Source organism: Pan paniscus, chromosome 3 (genome assembly GCF_029289425.2).
Source record: "Pan paniscus chromosome 3, NHGRI_mPanPan1-v2.0_pri, whole genome shotgun sequence".
NCBI classification, from domain to species: Eukaryota; Metazoa; Chordata; class Mammalia; order Primates; family Hominidae; genus Pan; species Pan paniscus.
In genome coordinates this window covers 141769508-141789936 of record NC_073252.2, presented here as the reverse complement: position 1 = coordinate 141789936, position 20429 = coordinate 141769508, and the positions used below count along the sequence as shown (strand labels likewise).

Below are 20429 nucleotides of genomic sequence, written 5' to 3'. Positions count from 1 at the left end.
CTTCTTCCTCAAGAAGGCTGATAATTCTTAGTTTGGTTGTCTAACATAATCCCAGATTTCTTGCAGGCTTTGCTTGTATTTTCTTATTCTTTTTTCTTTGTCTTTGTTGGTTTGGGTTAATTTGAACACCTCGTCTTCGAGCTCTGAAGTTCTTTCTTTTGCTTGTTGGAATCTATTGCTGAGACTTTCCAGAGCATTTTGCATTTCTATAAGTGCATCCATTTTTTTCCTGAAGTTTTGATTGTTTGTTATTTATGCTATCTATTTAATTGAAACTTTCTCCCCTCATTTTTTCTATCATTTTTTTTCACTTCCTTAAATTGGGCTTTGCCTTTTCTGGTACCTCCTTGATTAGCTTAATAACTAACCTTCTGAATTATTTTCCAGGTAAATCAGGGATTTCTTCTTCATTTGGATCCATTGCTGGTGAGCTAGTGAGATTTTGGGGGGGTGTTAAAAAACCTTGTTTTGTCATATTACCAGAGTTGGCTTTCTGGTTCCTTCTCCTTTGGGTAGGCTCTGTCAGAGGGAAAGTCTAGGGCTCAAGGCTGTTGTTCAGATTCTTTTGTCCCACAGGGTGTTCCCTTGATGTAGTACTCTCTCCCACTTTTCCTAGGGATGTGGCTTCCTGAGAGCAGAGCTGTAGTGATTTTTATCCCTGATTTTTATCCCATGCAGGTTGTCAGGGAAGTTGAAGTCATAGGCCTCACCCAGCTCCCACATAACCCAAAGGGCTGGTCTCACTCCCACCATAGCCCCTACAACAGCACCAAGTCTGTTTCCAGGCAGTGGGTGAGCAGGGCTGAGAATTTGCCCCAGGCTACCTGCCTCCCAGCTGCAAATGCAAGCAGGGCTTTGGTACTTCCCCACCTGTAGAGTCTGCACACTGGATTCATGCCCTCCCCCAAGTTCTGGCCAGGAGACTTCTCAATCTGTTCAAATTGTTTTAAAGTTCAGCTGGAGGTTTCCTTCTCTTTGTGACCATTTCCCAGTGCCTCTGGTAGCCCTCCTCAAGGACCCCCGTGAGGCAAGGCAGAAATGGATGGCTAGGGAACCCAGTGAGCCCACAGGCCTTTTCACGCTGCTTTCTCTAGCAGGGTATGTCACTTGGCTCTCTAAATTGACTCAGCTCCAAGTAAGGTCAAAATCTTCTCCTGTGATCTAGACCTTTAGGTTCCCCAGTGAGGATGTGTGTTCAGGAGCTGACTATTCCCCTTTCCCACTTCCACAGTTTGCAGTTTGGGCTCCCACAGCATTTGGGGTGTTTCCTGAGACCTGCAGGAGCAATCCGCTTCCTTCAGAGGGTCTGTGGGTTCTCTCAGCTTTCCTGATTTATTCCTGCAGTCAAAGTTCATGATACAAGCCTCCACACGCTGCTTTGTCTGTCCAAGTGGGAGCTGCAATCCAGTCCTGCCTCCCATCCACCATGATCTCTGGAATACATCTGAAATGTTCTGTCTTGATTTGAGTGACAGTTTCACACATATACTCATGTATGTGTGTGTATATGTGTGTATATATATATGAGTTACACACTTACAGTTTGTGAGTGTTACATTTTAATAAAAATAAATCTTAGAAATGACTACATATTTGTTCCTTTTCTTTTATCAATATACTTCCTCTAGTATTCATATAGAGAACCAGGGCTAAATTCATCTTTACAAAGGTAAATCGCAGAATGAATTGATATCCTAGACATTGAAAAGAACAAATGTGAGATTAAAATTTCAAACAGTTTTGAAAACTACTACATTGTGTACTCTTGCACTATCTCTCTCTTTCTTGATATCAGACCATTGCTCATGCTGTTCTCTCTGCTTAAAATGTTCTTACTTCTCCCGTGACTTGTCTACTCATCCTTTAGGTCTCATTGCTTGCTCTGGAAAACCTTTCCAGAACCCCAAGTCTGAGTTAGGTACCCCTCTTATGTACTCTTATAACACCCTTTGCTTACTACTATCATCCACTTGACACTCCATAATGCAATTGCCTTCTTAATTTATTTGTTTCCCAATTAAGCTGTCAGTTCCTGAAGGGAAACTTGAGTTACTGAAGGTTGTGTCTTCCACACTTGGCACAGTGCCCGGTAGGTGCTCACAAATCATTTGTTGAATTATTATTTGGATGTAGTACAAGCTGGACCTATCAATTCTCAGCAGAAAGATTATGTATGATACCTGATCCCAGCAGTATAGCACAATGGACTTAGAGGCAACTGGGAACAGCTTTTCACTGTCTACGTCACCATTGTAGTGATGAGAGTTTCTCACTTCTTGGGTTTCTTCAACACACATCACATCTCATTATAATTGTAAAGAAAGGAAACTGAAAACTGGGTTAAAGAAATGTCATCACAAGAAGGTGTTGAAGAAGACTCCTAAATAAATTAGATTTCCAAACCCAAATGCCAAAAGCTTAGAAAGAGTATAAATGAATGTGATGGATTGTGGTTTTGCTCCCAATTATTAGGGCCCTTCCTGTAAGTGTTTGATATATCCTCACCATTGACCTATGACTTGCAGGACTTCCATTTGGAAGAATTATATTTACTTGTCCCATTGAGGTCAGCTTGGCCACTGATTTACTTTGGCTAATAGAATGTGAGAAAAAAAAAAAAAACACATACCATGTCTGAGAGGAAGCATTAAAAGCCATTCCTTATCTGGCCTTTTTCCCCCAGTTTGCAACAAGAACAGCATATTCCAAATGGGGGTGGCTCCTTCAGTCTGGATCCTGGAACTTGTCACCATCATAGACCAAATGTAATGTGAGCAGGAAATGAACCAGTGTTGCTGCAAGACACTGAGATTTTGAGGCCTTACCACAGTAGAACCTAATCTAAGAAATGGAAGCAAGCATCAGGTGGAGCACTTACCAGACTCAAGAAAGCCTCTTTGTCCCAAGAGACAGCCAGTCCTTAGCTCTCATGGATTGTCACAATGTAGAACTTCACGCTAACTCTTGCCAGATCTTCCTGTAAGAGGAGCCAAATTTTTAATTAAATCAATTCCTGATTTTTAATTAAAATACACCTTCTTTTTAAATGTTGGCGCTAAATCCATACGTTTAAAAAACACTTAGGGCAAATCAAATCAAGTAATACACTCATAATCTCTTTTCCATTCCATAGTTTGCTCATACATAAAATAAGAATGCGCTGGCCCGGCGTCGCTGGGCTTTCCTCAAGGCGTCCCCGAGCAGCGTCGCAGAGCGGGCCGACTTCCGGGAAGGAAGTGACCAGCGACTGAGCGGCAGCCGGCGCGTTTAGCGCCCTGAACATGCGGCAGTCCCTGCGGGCGACCCCAGGCTCCGGACAGGCAGCGGCGGAGGCGGCGGCTCTGGAGGGAAGGAGGCGGCGGCGCCGGCGGAGGTGGCGGCGGAAACGGCCGGCGCCTGGCGCGGAGCCCTAGGGAGGCTGTTCAGCGCGGCCTCGGGCCTGGTCGAGAGGGATGCTGTCCCGACAGAAAACCAAAAACGAAGTGTCCAAGCCGGCCGAGGTGCAGGGGAAGTACGTGAAGAAGGAGACGTCGCCTCTGCTTCGGAATCTTATGCCTTCATTCATCCAGCATGGTCCAAAAATTCCAGGACGAACTGATATCTGTCTTCCAGATTCAAGCCCTAATGCCTTTTCAACTTCTGGAGATGGAGTAGTTTCAAGAAACCAGAGTTTCCTTAGAACTCCAATTCAAAGAACACCTCATGAAATAATGAGAAGAGAAAGCAACAGATTATCTGCACCTTCTTATCTTGCCAGAAGTCTAGCAGATGTCCCTAGAGAGTATGGTTCTTCTCAGTCATTTGTAACGGAAGTTAGTTTTGCTGTTGAAAATGGAGACTCTGGTTCCCGATATTATTATTCAGACAATTTTGTTGATGGTCAGAGAAAGCGGCCACTTGGAGATCGTGCACATGAAGACTACAGATATTATGAATACAACCATGATCTCTTCCAAAGAATGCCACAGAATCAGGGGAGGCATGCTTCAGGTAGCTTAACATTATAAATAATATAGTAGTTTATATTTATTGACATGTCAATTAAAAAGATGTTCTTTTCTAGATTTTCTTGGGACACGAACAAATACTACTAGCGAAATATTTTTCCACTTTGCTCGTCCTGCTTAAGCCTGTGTGCAAATAGTTGTTAATCTACACTGAATGGAAGAGTCCTTGTGACCATTTATTTTATTAACTCATGTTATATAAACTTGGTACTTATCTCAAAGCTGTCTAGACTCTTAATGCTGTGACCCTTGAAAACCTAGAGAATTTAATGTCTCCAGTTGGGCTGAATTTAGGTTTAGGTTTGGTAGAATAATGGGAAGGGTAAATCTTCAGAGACACTTGACTGAGTCCTCAGAGACACTTGACAAACTTGGGAAAGGAAAGAATAGGAACAACTGGGCATGGTCAGTGATACCCTGCGCAACCACATTACTTCGCTAGATCCTGCACTTTTTCTCTGAACAAAAAGTAGTTCAAGAATTATTTCCTGAGTTGATCAAAAAGACTTATAGTCATATGGTTAATTATGTGTTGAGCATGTCTTTTTATTATTTTTGTAACAGACAAAAAATATTACCATATAATTTAAGAAAAGAAGGTACTTTCCATATCTCCTGAGTTGGAGATACTTCTGAAAGGAGCAGAAGAGATGGGAGAAATGTACAGTTCTACTTTATTCCTGAAGTCCTGGTTTTACCAGATAAAATTAAGTGAGAGGAAAATTAAACTTTCTTGTCCGATTTTTTTTTCTACCAAGTTATAGGCTTTAAATTTTGGCAGGATAAAAATAAAATGTGAGACAGATTTACTTTTTGGCTCACATAACTTCAAATAAGACGACTTAAAAATGGTTTGGAGCATTAGTATTTTGACTGTAGAAAAAAATTATTCATTTAGTATTAACTGTTTATGTGTCTAGCGTTTTCCTTGGGTCTGTTGGTCTCTGCTTTCTGGTACTTTATTTGTCTAGTACCTTATTTGTGGAAACAAAACCAATCTATACACAATAGTCACAGAACAATTGTTACATTTTGTGATACTAACTGTAAGTGCAACAGGGAATCAGAAGAGAGATGAGTATAGGCTGGAATACTTAAAGAGATGATTGGAGGACTTGGAGTGGGCCTTGAGCTTGGCCTTTAGATTAACAGGGGCCAGAAGAAGGACATTTTACATGGAAAATTGGGAATAGCACAATGAAAACAGACTAGGCATGGTTTAAATATAAGGAACAGTGTAGTTCTGCCTGGTTTGAAGAAATAAGATGTAAGGTCGAGTGGAGATTTGTGGTTCAACAATAGGCTTAGATTTGAGTCAAGTGGAAGCTCTTGCACATTTCGGAAAGACAAGTGATTTTATGAAAGCAGTGTTTAAAGATTAGTTTTGTACTAGAATTAAGGGTAGATTCCAAGAGAAGAGAGGATTGCAGGTACCAGTGGGTACCAGTGGTAATGGGAAAAGGCAAATCTAGGATGCGTTGGAAGGAAAAATGAGAATTAGAGTTTAGGAGAAAGCAGATCACTGAAGTTTTAAAAATAATGTGGAATAGTTGGTAAGAACAACTTATTTTATGAAAGCTGACATCAGAGTCTCACTGGAACATTGTAGAGGAGAGGTTTTCTAGGCATGTGGAAATGCAGTAAGAGGCATGGGTAAAAGCACCTTTTAGTTTTTAAGGAATTAGGTTAAAGAATTAGCTGCATGCTTGTGTTTATTTTGGTTATTTCTGATATACAGTTCTGAACCTCAGGAATAATTTGTTATCTAACTAAAATAGTAAGTTTTAAAAATAAAGCTCATTTATATTTTCTTCTAGAATAATAACTGCTTATTACGGGAAATTTGCAAAATGCAGTAATGTAAAGGCAAAGTACCTGTCCACCAGAGATCCTCTTAGTATGTTATTTTCTTCATCTTTTTCCATGCCAAATTCTTTTTCTACATGGATGTGATTATATAATATTTTGTACAGTTTTCTGTTCTTTTTACTTGAATGATTTTCTTCATGTTGTATACTTTTTATGAGTGGTTTTAATGACTGCATAATCTTCCATTTGGTGCATATTCAGTGGTTAATGAGGACTTGACCTATACTTCAGAAATTTGGAAAGAGGAGAAGTGGGACATGCCCAAATTAATGGGACTTGGCCACTAACGGGGTTTGAAGGACAAAGGAGAGGGAAGAGTCAGATAGGATTAGCATAGCACATGACTGCCTAAGAGATGCTCACAAAAATAAATGGCTGAATGAGTGAATGAACCCAGCGGTTTTAAATCTGGAGGCTTAAGACAGTTTTTGGTAGCCGAGGGAGAACAGAAATGGCTATGTTTACTGTTAATATAGAATATGTGTTATTCTTTGCACTCACCTTTCCCACCTATATTGCAGACGTCACTGATAGCTTGTAATACTTTTCTACCTGAGGTTTAAGTATGTAAACATGAAGAATTAATAACAAGTTAAACTCTTGTTTTGAAAATCTAATTTGCCAAATATAATTGAGGAAATACTATAAGAACTAAATCTCTACTGATTCTCTCTTAGGAGCAATTTGACATAATTTTTGTAAGTTTAAAGACAGACTTTAAAACAACTTTCCGGTCACAACTTCAAAATAAAGTACAAGTTAATTGCAAAAAAATAAAAAATGAATAAAAATTAAATTAAATTAAATTAAATTAAGAATGCTAATATCTGTTCTGCCTCTCTAACAGGGTTATTTTGAGTGTTAGATTTATCTTACTTGTAGTTGTTTTTTTATTTTAAAAAAATTTTGAAATGATAAACTAACAAAGGTCAGGGAAAGTTCTTAGACTACTCTGGCAAAGCAGGCTGGACAATTCTAAGGCGATGAGGTACCAAGGAGGCTAGTAGTATAAACCACAGTGCCTCAACTTTCCTGCCCCTCCCCTGTTCTCCACTCCTCCATGCAAAACATGAAAAGCAGACTTCTCCACTGGCAGATCAGACTAGCATGCAACCATCTTCAGGAATAATCTAAGCCTGAAATAGTTGAGAGGTAAGTAATTGACAAAAATGAATGGTTCTCTGTCATGAAACAAGCAAGGTATAAGTTTGTGTTGATCGATCCAAGTTGCCTTTTCTAGATTATAACATTGAACTTCATCCTTCTTAACTACGTCATAGAAATGACTCAGGCAATTCAAAAAATAGCTTAAAGTCATGTAGTATCAAGAAAATTGGATAAGTTTTTTATGTTTGATTAAATGCCTCAAAAGTACTTGTTTTATTTTATGCAAAGATTCAAAATTCTTAAAAGATGTGGATTTGTCTAATAATTTGCATGATATAGCTCATAGGTAGAATTTTATGATAATTCTGAATGTGTACTTCTGTAAAAATATTTCTGAAAAATTTAAAGAAGATTAGGGAATGACTGAAAGAGAAAAATGTAATCTGATGTATATTTTTTTGTTGTTGCATTTTCAGGGCTCACATTTTTTCCTTCCATTGTGCAGATAGGCCACTAGAGAGCACTGTACGGCACTGCTTCCTCACACCCTGTGTGAGGTGCTGAATCTGACCTCTGATTTCCTCATTGAGAACCCTCCAGGTTTTGACTTACTTTAATAGGGCCAGGTACTCTATAGGGCATTGTGCCAGATGCTGGAAACAGAACAACAGAGACAGGACCCACAAATACAAAGGAACAGATTGTTCAGAACAACCTGAGACAGGTGTTAATAAACAGGCATGTGTCAGCACTACAGGAGTTTAGAGAATTGCTAACGATGTGATTCTGCAGGAAAGGAAAGTGGGAGGTCATGGAAAAGAAAGCACTCTCAGAGTCTGACCAGTCCAGGCTGAAGAAGGTATGAAAGCTGAATTTTAGGCTGAGTTTCCTTTTCATTTTCCCCTTCCTGCCTTAGCAATGGACCTCCATACTGGAGGGAACCTGAAGCTAGGATATGACATAGGTTACCCGCAGGATATATAAAAAATGATCAGCCTATACACCCAGGACTGCCCGTGAGAAATTGCTTTCCTCTGCACTGCAATATTCATTTGTCATTTATTGATTTGAGAAATATTTATTGTCAAGTGTGCCCCAAGCACTCATTGGTAAATAAGATAGCCATAGTCAGGGTGTGTCCACTTAAAAACTGTAGTCCAGTGGAGACACAATGATTGCAACGTAGTGTAATAAGTCCTGTGATAAGGCAAGAAGATGGAACCACACAAGTATAGAGCAGGGGCACCTGACAAAGACAGGAAGTCAGGGAAGACTTCGTGGAGGAAGTACTATTCAATGAAGACCCCAAGCAGAATTGGAGGCCACCTAAAAAGGACTAGGTGTATTCCAGGTGAAGACAGCACAACCCAGAGGAAAAAAGAATCAAATAGGATTTTATCTGTGTACACACAATTTTGAGATCTTGCTGTTTTCCACTTACCCATTTTATCCTGAGTCTCCATATCTTTAACTATTTTTGAAAACATGATTTTAATAGTTGCTCTAATAGTCCATTGTAAGAATAGTGACATTTATTTACCCATTTTCAGAAATAGCATTTTTAAGACTCATGCTAATCGCTCTCCCTTTGTCAATATAAAATCATCTGAATTAACTCTTACTGCTTATATGAATATCAACAACATTTCCTTTACTTGATTGACTCTTGAGCACAATTCCTGCAACCCAACCTGATATCCAGCCATAACAAACACTGAATTTATGGAAGGTATTAAATTATTATGTATTGTTTAATTTTAAGTTTTTAATAAAATTTGCTGCAGTTGTTTTACATGAATTGGCAGGGCCTTAAGAGGCACTCTGGATTCTTTTCCTGCTGCTCAGATTACCCTCTCTGTGTCATTCATTCTTCCGTCTCTCCCAAGTCTGCATCTCCACTCCCTCCATCCATTAGTCCCTCAATCTCAGGCTCCTCCCTCTCTGGGATGCTCTGCTGATACTTATCTCCATCTTTTATCCAGTAAATAATTTTTCTTCCCTGTGGTCCAGTTTCCTGAAGCTGCAAACATTAGCTTCATAAATGATTTTTTTAAACCACACTTTGGGTAAATATGTAAGTATGATATATGTGGCAAATTGCTCACATAGCAAATTGATTTTCTGGGTCAGGCAGGAAAGAATTTCACAAAAATCTTACAGGAAGTAAGATGATTTAGATGGAGTATCCAGTCACCTTCTGTTGAAGCATTTCAGACCTAATTTATATTTTTTGTTCTGTCTCCCTTTAAAATTGAGCTTCCTCACATTTCCATACCTTTCATTTTAACCTACTTTAATGATAAGGTTTTTGGTTTGTCAAGGGTTTTTTTTCTGACTGTTTGCATTTATTGTCTTGGTATTCATTTATGCTTACTTAGCAAGGTATATTTCAGAGAGAAACAGCTCACTGGTTTCATAGCTGCACAGCACTAGCTCTTCAGTTCAAACTCTATTTTCACTGAAAGATTTGTTGCATCTCATGTCTCTTACATTGCTGTGTGACTCACCATGAGTTTGGGAGTATTTCAGAACCTCAGAACACTCAAATGATTTAAATTTCTCAAATATGTTCATTTCACATATAGGAAGTCACTTTCATTTGGACCACCGGGTCTTGACATTAGAAATGAGAAGGTCCATGGCTCCACAACAGCTACCTCAGCCTGGCACGTGCCCTGGCCTCAGAGATTCACAGTCCAGTTCTTTGTCCAGTTGGGTGGCTCCTGTCTACCACCTTACCATGCCCACTTAACTGATGCAAAGTTAATATCACAAGTAGCCACCTGTTCCTTGCAGTGAAAATTGTACTTACCACTTTCATAGCCCCAAGATATCCATGTATCTTTATTAACAGGCGCTTAACAATTTGCATCATTTAAAATGCCTCCCCTGCCTATCAGCTGATGATGGCCGCAGGAAGGTGGGCCTGGAAGATAACAGCTAGCAGGCTAAGGCCAGACACTGACACTTGCAGTTGTCTTTGGTAGTTTTTTTGCACTAAATTCAGGAGCCAGCTCATGATCTCAGGATGTATGGAAAAATAATCTTTGTATTACTGTTGTCAGGTAAGTGATTTTATTTCATCTTGGTTCTGTTATATTGGGTATGAGATCATAGAATAAAATATAAACTACCCTATTTTAGTTCTATCTTATTTAAATGAATAAATGAGTAGTATTTCCTCTTCCAGTCTGGTGGATGGATTTTACTGGAACTCAGCTACCAATGTGGGGGAAATGGCACAAGGGAGCCCAGTATTTATGGCCGAATCCAGTTTTCTAGTATGAGAAGCTTACTTCAATTCTAAGTCTAGCTAGAATTAAAATAATTTTATCAAATGCTATGAGAAATAGCGCTCTGTGAATAAATGTATTGCTTTGTTTGAGTTATAAGGAGATTCATTTCCAAACTAAAGAGTTATTAACAAAGGTGTTATATGGCTTTTAGTTTTCAAAAGGTATAATTTCCTATTTCTGCCAAATGGTGAGAAGCCAAAAGCATGAACACTGAAACCGTGGGAGTTGTTCGCTTCTCTGTGGGTCCATTACTAAAGTGTCACATAGGAAGAAACAAAAACAAAAACAACTCTTACTGGCTTAGGTGTCATGTGAATTTTAGGAGAAATTTAAATCCATTAAAATAAATATCATAGGGTCATTATTAAATTGTATTAATTCAATAATTTGAATTTAACTTAGTTTAAATTTAATTATTAATTTAGTGTATTAAATTAACATGATTTTGGCCTCTTTCTGAGAATATTATAGTTAAACATCCTCTCAAGTGCAGTGCTTATATGTTAGCAATACTAGTGCCCAGCACACAGGGGACAGGCAGTTGCTTGAAACATTCTGAGTCTAGTAGACATTGCAGTAACCCAAGTGAGAGCAAGTATCAAGGATCTACTGAGCACTCTGTAGCATACAGGGAAGAGAGATCAGCATTTTCTAAGATACCCTAGGGGTGGATAAAATAGTGCAATAGTTAAGAGCACAGGCATGAGGAACAGACAGAACTGGGTTCAAATCTAGTTTTACTTCTCAAGGCTGGGGAACATTAAGGCAAATTATGTGCCCACATTTTTATGTGTCCTCGTCTTTAAAATGCAGGCAATGTTGGTACTTGCCTCATAATAATTGTGTAAATATTAAACAAAATATTTAATGGAATACACTTACTGATGCCTAAAACAAAGTAAAATGTTAAGCTTACTATGCATTTTCTATGATTAGAATTAACTATCATGATTAATAAGTATTAATAATATATTATTAAAATAAGCAGTAGCTATCAATAGTTACACACTAGGGAACAAACCTACGTATGTGATTGGTGATTTCTGAAAAGTCAGAGAGAAAAGAAAATTACAGAAAGAAAACAGAAAACAAACATAGCTACTCTAATTTTTTAAGCAGAAAAGTATGAAAACATTTAGTTTGAAGAAAAAACAAATGAAAGGGATGTAGTGTAATATTTGTATATGTATTCATATATTTGAAGTGCTATTACACAGAAAAAAAGATGTATTCTTTGTGTTGCTCCATGGGGCAAACCAAACTGGGTGTAACTCAAACAAAATTAGACACTGCATACTCTACTGGGGGGTGTGCCCAGCATTTGGGAAAACTCTGTGTGACTTACAAGTGCCCCAAATTTGGAAAGGGTTCCTGGCAAAGAAATGATTTTTTTTTTAATTTCTACAACTACACAAGCAGATAGTGAATTAAAGCCTTAAATGGCACTTAATAAAGAGGTCACTGGGGCAAGATGACCCTGAAAGCTACAATGGTCTCCAGTACCCAAGCTGTTATCATCTTCGTAGCTTCAGAAACCCTCCGAGGAAACTCTCTTGATGTGGCTACTTTATAGTATAACAGAAAGGTGTAAGATCAAGTTTTTCCCCCATACTGATTAGCTGAAGAGTAAACATGGTGAAGTCTTTTTCTTTTTTTTCTTTTTCTTTTTTTTTTTTTTTGGCTATGAAAAAAAGACGATTGCCTTGCTTTCTCCAGGAATCTTAAGAATAAAGCCAATATTTCTAATTCTAAACTTACCAGAGATCTTCTTCCAAATGGAGAACCATTTTTTCTAATATGACTTGATTCGCAGTCCCTGAATTCCTGCACTCATTTGATGATTCAGTCATTACATGTCAGATTGTGAACCAGACACTGAGCCCACAGCAGGAAGAAAAATGGGCTCCCATGGAGGATACACAGAGGGTGGGCACAGTGGATGGTGGGAGGGAACGCAGATAATAAATGGAACAACAACTATCTTATTAAAATAAGATAAAAACAGTCAAAAATAATACAAAGGATATAAAACCAGGTAAGATGATAAACATGAATGCCGAAAACTGCTTAAGAAAAGGGTAGCAGGGAATTATTTTCTGAGTAGATGACATTTATGCTAAATGTGGAACAAGGAGATGGAGCCAACCCTGAAAATTCTGGGAAAAGAGGACAGAAGGCAGAGGGAAGAGCAAGAGCAAAAATTCTGAAACAGGAGGTAAGTTAGTGTTTTCAAGGAAAAGCTGGAACTTTAATCTGAAAATCAGATTCTGAAGCTAAGAACAAATTTGAAAATACAGTACTATATCACTTCAACTAGGAAATTATGGCATAAACCAGGAGTCTCCAAAAGCTTTTTTGTGTTTACTTAAAAATTCATACAAAATTTGCATTCTAGGTCATAATATACTAATTTAATTGGAGGAAACAAAGGGACTGGTGTGATATCATCATGCCTACTTTATTCATCCGTGTATCCCCAGAATCTAGCACAGTTCCCGATTGGTATTTATAGTAGCATATTGGTTGAATAAGCAAGGAAGGAGGTGAAGGGAGGGAGAAGGAGAGATAAGCAGAGAGGGAGAGAAAGGAAGAAGGAAAAGGAAAAAGGAAGGAAAGGAGAGGATGGAGAGAGAGAGGGAGGCAAGAAGGGAGAAGAGAGAAGGGAAGTGAAGAGACAGGAGGAAGGGGAGGAGGAAAGGAAAGAGGAAATATTTGTTTTCATCTGGTTAGACACAGTGAGTGCTCCGCATAGACAGATCATTATTGCCCTGTGCATCTGACTCATACCCCTGCAGGTACATCAGTCTGAAAAGCACATGTTAAGTGAAGAAACAAGGCATCTCTTTTTTTTTTTTTTTTTTTTTTTTCAGGGATCCAAGAAGAGAGCCTTGCTAGCTGTCTATTTAATTGGCACAGGAAAGAGTTACAGGAACTGCATGCCAGGGAATACATGACTATAAATTCTTTAAAAGCAAAACCTGTGTCTTCACTTATGTGTCCCACACATTGTCAGCCACATAGTAGGCAGTCAGTATCAACTACTCAAAATGACAAATCACAAATGACCAGAATTTTGTGGCAGACTAGTTTAGCCATGAAAAATCATTTAACACCCGTGGGCCTCAGTTTTCTTGTGCCTATTCAATAAAGCGCCGAGTAGATGGTATCTACAATCATTTTTCATCTGTAAACCCCAATGAATCCCCAAAATTCAGCCTGAGATTAGCTGGACTAGTTGCCAAATCTATAGATATCTTTAGCATGGTATGAAATAGGGTTTTTAGAGAGAAACAGACACCCACTGTGAACTCCTTTGCAGAAAAGGTCTGAATAGAGGGGAAAGTAGGGATGGTATCTCAAACTTACTTCGTAGTGATTTTAAATTAGGAAATTTAGCTTCACATTCTTGTGATAAATTTCTTTTCACCTTGGTTTCTAGAAGATTATTCAAAACATCTATGAGACTATTTGAGAAGTATACTTTTGAGGAATTTCCCCCAAGTTATCTTTACAGATTATATTTTGACACCAACTGCAAATGTAATATCTTTTGCTCAAAAAAAAAACCCAATCCTTCTTATATGGTGCTGACAAAATCAGGCTGGACCTACATTTTTACATCATAGATTTCCAGCCATTATTATCATATCCACATCTTTAGTAAGTACCTATCTGTGTAGTTTGCTGTGATAAATGAACTAAACTAAAACTAAAGCAAAAATGTTGAAAAAAAAAATTCCGGGTGTATCTCTGAGTGTTGGGATTGTAAGATTTTATTTTTTTTTCTCATTTTAAATACTTTCTAAATTTTCTGCAAAGAGAACCATATAATATAATCAGGACAAGTTTTAATATATTTTAAAAAGTAAATCGAACAAACACAATCTCTGCTTTCTAAGAAGTCTTTCATTTTTGTGCGTTGGTCATAGACTATGACTATACAATTTATTTATGATATCTATTAAGAATTTCTGTCTAACCCAAATTATTATATGTAAGCTCTGGAAAAATGATGTCATCTTTCTTTGTAGTGTACAAAGTTCTATAAACAGCTATTTGATCAACTTTGGTATTTCCATCCCTAGATTTATATACAGCAGGTTAGGTTCCATACAGAGGCAGGTTCTGAATAATAATAACCAACACTGATATAACACTTACTTTGTGCCGTGCACTGTTCTAAGCGATTTACATACACTTAATTTTTAAAATTGTAGTAAAATACACATAAGTTTACCATTTGAACCATTTTAAAGTGTACAATCGGTAGCATTTAATGCATTCAAAATGATGCACACCCATCACCATTATGTAGCTCCAGAATATTTTCATCACTCCAAAAGGAAACCTCTTACCCATTAGCAGCCACTTCCAATTCCTCCAGCCCCTGGAAACCACTAATTTGTTTTCTACCTCTACAGATTTACCCATTGTAGATATTTCATATAAATGGAATCATATAATAGCCTTTTGTGTATGGCTTCTTTCACTTAAAATAATGTGTTTAAAGTTCATCCATATTGTAGCGTGTATCAGTATTTCATTCCTTTTATAATAAATGTTATTCCATTGTGTTGGTATATCACATTTTGTTTATCCATCCATCATTTGATTAAAATTTGGGTTGGTATATCACATTTTGCTTATCCATCCATCATTTGATTAAAATTTGTGTTGTTTCCACCTTTTGGCTATTGTGAATAGTGCTGCTATAAATATTCCTGTACTAGTTTTGTTTGAACCCACTTTTAATACTCAAAGATGTATAGGGGTAGAATTGCTGGGTCATAGTAATTTTATGTTTAACTTACTAAGGAACTGCTAAACTCTTTTCCACAGGAGCTGCATCTTTTTACCTTTTCACCTTTTCACCAGAGTGTATGAGGTGCCAATTTCTCCACAATCTTGCCAGAAATTGTACTTTTTCATTTTTTTAATTATAGCCATTTCAGAGGGTATGAAATGGTTTTTCACTGTGGTTTCTTGCATTTTCCTAATAACTCATGTGCTGAGAATCTTCTCATGTAGTTGTTGGTAACTGCATTTTGCATATCTTTGGAGAAATGTTGGTTCTAGTCCTTCACCCATTTTTAAATTTATTTTTGTCTTTCTGTTGCTAAGTTGTAAGAGTTCTTTCTATGTTCTGGATAAAGAGTCTTATCAGATACACTATTTGCAAATGTTTTCCTTCATTCTGTAGATTTTTGTTTTTACTTTTGATAGTGTCCTTTGATGCACAAATGTTTTTCATTTTCAAGTCCAATTTATTTTTCTTTTGTTGCTTACGCTTTTGATATCATATCTGAAAATAATTGCCAAATTTAAGGTCATAAAAACTTCTCCCTATGATTTCTTCTAAGAGTTTTGTAGTTCTTCTCTTATATTTAGATCTTTGGTTTATTATCAGTTAATTTTTCTATATGCTGTATGTTAAGAGTCCACCTTTACTATTTTGCAGCTGTCCCAGCACCATTTGTTGAAGAGACTATCCTTTGCCCATTGAATGGTCTTGACACCCTTCTTGAAAGTTAATTGGCCATGGATATACGAGTTTATTTCTGGAGTCTCAATTCTATCCTAAGAATATGTCTGTTCTTGGGGCAAAATCACACAGATTTTATTGCTGTTACTTGGTTAGAAGTTTTGAATTCATGAAGTGTGATTCACCAAACTTTGTTCTTCCAGATTGTTTTGGCTATTTAGATCCCTAACAATTTCATAGAAATTTTAGGATTAGGTTTTCCATTCTTGCAAAAAATATTATGTGCATTTTAACTTAATCTGTTCAATAACTCTATAAGGTAGAGACTAATCCATGTATAATGATGGAACAAAAATATAGAGATCAAGTTAATTTTGCAAGGTCTCAGGTAGTTGCTAGAGGAATCAGTTTGAGCCTAGGCAGTTCCACTGCAGAATCTGTGCACTTGGAGAATATGTTATGTTGCCTGTACCATACCTAGTGATGTTCCAGGATTGGCTCCGTTACTCTTACAACATTGTCACTCAGTGTTCTGCTTGTGCTTTCACCAAGCTGAAGACTTTAATGAAGGTTGACGGTCTGTCTTCCTCACGTGGTGCAGCTAAGGAACTCTAACTGTGTGGCTGTTATGTTAGCCTTTTGCTCCTTTTTATATGGGCTATAGAAAATGTTTTTAAATTCTGGAGGCCTCCTTTTGATGTTATCACTTATTTCCCAGTCATCATTATATTTTTAAAAACCAAAATAGAAGGAAATAAATACAAAACATAAAACATGAATAGTACAGCTATTTGAGGCAACTGAGAATAGAGATCATGGCACTGAAATTGCATTTTGCTAGGAAAAAGACCACAAAAGTTCTCCCCTTGCTACCTTTCCTGAACTATTCTGCTAGATTCAGACCTCAAAAACATTGTATCAGGAAATACAGAAATGTTCTTTCAAAATGAGTGTATGGGAATGTGGGAATGCCTAATAAAATCTGTCTTCATTGATTCGTTAGCAAAAAATCTTATAAATCCATAGCTTGTGATTGCAAGCAGATATATTTCAGATCTTTCTGTGTTTGTTTTTTGCTTTCTTGATCTATCACAATTGGAGAAAACTTAAAATTTCTCAATGGTTTTGTATTTTTGCCAATTTCTTATTCTGCTTTATGTTTCTCGTTGCTATATTATTGGGCTAAAATGGTCCATAATTACTTAAGAATCATTGTGAAATATATTGCTTAATGACACAAGTAAATCTTTTTCACTGTTTGTAATGTCTTTGCTCTTAATTCTACTTTGCCTAAGATTAATACGGTTATTCCTGTTTAGTTTTATATGTATTTATTGATTTATTTTGAAGATGGAGTCTCGTTCTGTCGCCCAGGCTGGAGTGCAGTGGCACGATCTCGGCTCACTGCAACCTCTGCCTCCCGGGTTCAAGCAATTCTCCTGCCTCAGCCTCCCAAGTAGCTGAGAACACAGGCGCACACCACCACGCCCAGTTAATTTTTTGTATTTTAGTAGAGACGGGGTTTCACAGTGTTGCCCAGGCTGGTCTCCAACTCCTGAGCTCAGGCAATCCACCTGCCTCGGCCTCCCAAAGTGTTGGGATTACAGGCATGAGCCATTGCACCAGTCGTAACCTATCTCTTTTGACTCAATCTAAAAGTTTCTGTCTTTTAATACAAAACCATAATCCATATGCATTCATTAATTCACAACTGACATTTAGCATCTTATTTCTGTTATCCTATTTCATATTTTATGATTCCTTGTTTCTGCTCTTTTGATATATATACTATGTTTTATTTGCACTTATCCTTTCATGTGTTTCTACAGTATATAGCCTACTTGAAATTGTCCCATTAGCTCACTTTATGTTTTTGAAAGCATTCTCTCTCAGAATTCCCATTTTAGTGGTGCAGCACACACAGAAAGTCTAAGTGCTTTCTGGAGCTAGATAAGCTGGATAAAGGTGTGCATGAGCCACTGGTCAAAGGCTTGTGCAGGCCGTGAGTGCATTTCAGGTATTTCATATGCTATTGATCTGGCAGCCAGGTATTCACATAGGGTATAACCAGGTTCATCAGGCTCAAAACATAATCAAGTATTATTGAGACACAGTTAATGTGCACTACAACTCACAGCACACAGACTCACACACACACTTGTCTGAAATAAAATTCCACAAAATAATACCTTCCCTTATTCTGTGTGATGTACTTTGATATATTCTCTCCTATTTTATACAACTTAATTTTTTTTAGAGACAAGATTTTGCTCTGTGGCCTAAGCTGGACTGCGGCGGCACAGTCATAGCTTACTTCAGTCTTGAACTGCTGGATTCAAGTGATTCTCCAGCTTCTGCCTCTCAAGTAGCTGAGACTTCAGGTGTGCTCAACCACACCTGACTAATTTTTTTGTTATTTAATTTGTAAATACGGGGTCTTCCTATGTTGCCCAGGGTGGTCTCGAGCTCCTGGCCTCAAGCAATCCTCCTGCCTTGGCCTCCCAAAGCACTGGGCTTACAGGCATGACCCACCACACCTAGAATACAACTTAATTTTTATTATTATTATTATACTGTAAGTTTTAGGGTACATGTGCACAATGTGCCGGTTAGTTACATATGTATACATGTGCCATGCTGGTGTGCTGCACCCATTAACTCGTCATTTAGCATTAGGTATATCTCTTAATGCTATCCCTCCCCCCTGCCCCCACCCCACAACAGTCCCCAGAGTGTGATGTTCCCCTTCCTGTGTCCATGTGTTCTCATTGTTCAGTTCCCATCTATGAGTGAGAACATGCGGTGTTTGGTTTTTTGTCCTTGCGATAGTTTGCTGAGAATGATGATTTCCAGTTTCATCCATGTCCGTACAAACGACATGAACTCATCCTTTTTTATGGCCGTATATTATTCCATGGTGTATATATGCCACATTTTCTTAATCCAGTCTATCATTGTTGGACATTTGGGTTGGTTCCAAGTCTCTGGTATTGTGAATAGTGCCGCAATAAACATACATGTGCATGTGTCTTTATAGCAGCATGATTTATAGTCCTTTGGGTATATACCCAGTAATGGGATGGCTGGGTCAAATGGTATTTCTAGTTGTAGATCCCTGAGGAATCACCACACTGACTTCCACAATGGTTGAACTAGTTTACAGTCCCACCAACAATGTAAAAGTGTTCCTATTTCTCCACATCCTCTCCAGCACCTGTTTTTTCCTGACTTTTAATGATTGCCATTCTAACTGGTGTGAGATGGTATCTCATTGTGGTTTTGATTTGCATTTCTCTGATGGCCAGTGATGATGAGCATTTTTTCATGTGTCTTTTGGCTGCATAAATGTCTTCTTTTGAGAAGTATCTGTCATATCCTTTGCCCACTTTTTGATGGGGTTGTTTGTTTTTTTCTTGTAAATTTGTTTGAGTTCATTGTAGATTCTGGATATTAGCCCTTTGTCAGATGAGTAGTTTGCAAAAATGTTCTCCCATTCTGTAGGTTGCCTGTTCACTCTGATGGTAGTTTCTTTTGCTGTGCAGAAGCTCTTTAGTTTAATTAGATCCCATTTGTCAATTTTGGCTTCTGTTGCCATTGCTTTTGGTGTTTTAGACATGAAGTCCTTGCCCATTCCTATGTCCTGAATGGTAATGCCTAGGTTTTCTTCTAGGGTTTTTATGGTTTTAGGTCTAACGTTTAAGTCTTTAATCCATCTTGAATTAATTTTTGTATAAAGTGTAAGGAAGGGATCCAGTTTCAGCTTTCTACATATGGCTAGCCCGTTTTCCCAGCACCATTTATTAAATAGGGAATCCTTTCCCCATTGCTTGTTTTTCTCAAGTTTGTCAAAGATCAGAGAGTTGTAGATGTGCGGCGTTATTTCTGAGGGCTCTGTTCTGTTCCATTGATCTATATCTCTGTTTTGGTACCAGTACCATGCTGTTTTGGTTACTGTAGACTTGTAGTATAGTTTGAAGCCAGGTAGCGTGATGCCTCCAGCTTTGTTCTTTTGGCTTAGGATTGACTTGGCGATGTGGGCTCTTTTTTGGTTCCATATGAACTTTAAAGTAGTTTTTTTGAATTCTGTGAAGAAAGTCATTGGTAGCTTGATGGGGATGGCATTGAATCTATAAATTTCCTTGGGCAGTATGGCCATTTTCATGATATTGATTCTTCCTACCCATGAGCATGGAATGTTCTTCCATTTGTTTGTATCCTCTTTTATTTCATTGAGCAGTGGTTTGAAGAGGTCCTTAACGTCCCTTGTAAGTTGGATTCCTAGGTATTTGATTCTCTTTGAAGCAATTGTGAAAGGGATTTCACTCATGATTTGGCTCTCTGTTTGTCTGTTATTGTTGTATAAGAATGCTTGTGATTTTTGTACCTTGATTTTCTATCCTGAGACTTTGCTGAAGTTGCTTATCAGCTTAAGCAGATTTTGGGCTGAGACAATGGGGTTTTCTAGATATACAATCATGTCGTCTGCAAACAGGGACAATTTGACTTCCTCTTTTCCTAATTGAATATCCTTTATTTCATTCTCCTGCCTAATTGCCCTGGCCAGAACTTCCAACAATATGTTGAATAGGAGTGATGAGAGAGGGCATCCCTGTCTTGTGCCAGTTTTCAAAGGGAATGCTTCCAGTTTTTGCCCATTCAGTATGATAT

General features: G+C 37.9%; 1 protein-coding gene and 1 long non-coding RNA gene across 6 annotated transcripts in view; one reads left to right on the top strand and one right to left on the bottom strand.

Moving 5' to 3' along the window:
- Positions 1–20429, bottom strand: part of LOC129397633 (uncharacterized) — a 269094-nt gene that overhangs the window by 110366 nt on the left and 138299 nt on the right. The window contains exon 7 of the long non-coding RNA XR_010112040.1: positions 2879–2977. This is a non-coding gene — a long non-coding RNA (uncharacterized LOC129397633). The remainder of the gene's footprint in view (positions 1–2878; positions 2978–20429) is intronic.
- LOC117974336 (protein salvador homolog 1) overlaps positions 3045–20429 on the top strand; it is a 42493-nt gene continuing 25108 nt past the window's right edge. For 2 of the 5 annotated variants that reach the window (XR_010112039.1, XM_063603918.1), the window contains exon 1: positions 3052–3990. Coding sequence is in view for 4 of the 5 variants with exons in the window: in XM_063603918.1 (XP_063459988.1) it covers positions 3453–3990 (538 nt within the window). In the remaining variant the exon portion in view is untranslated. Of the gene's footprint in view, positions 3991–20429 lie in introns of all 5 variants that reach the window. The other 3 variants (XM_063603917.1, XM_063603919.1, XM_034959183.3) reach the window with 3 other exon arrangements.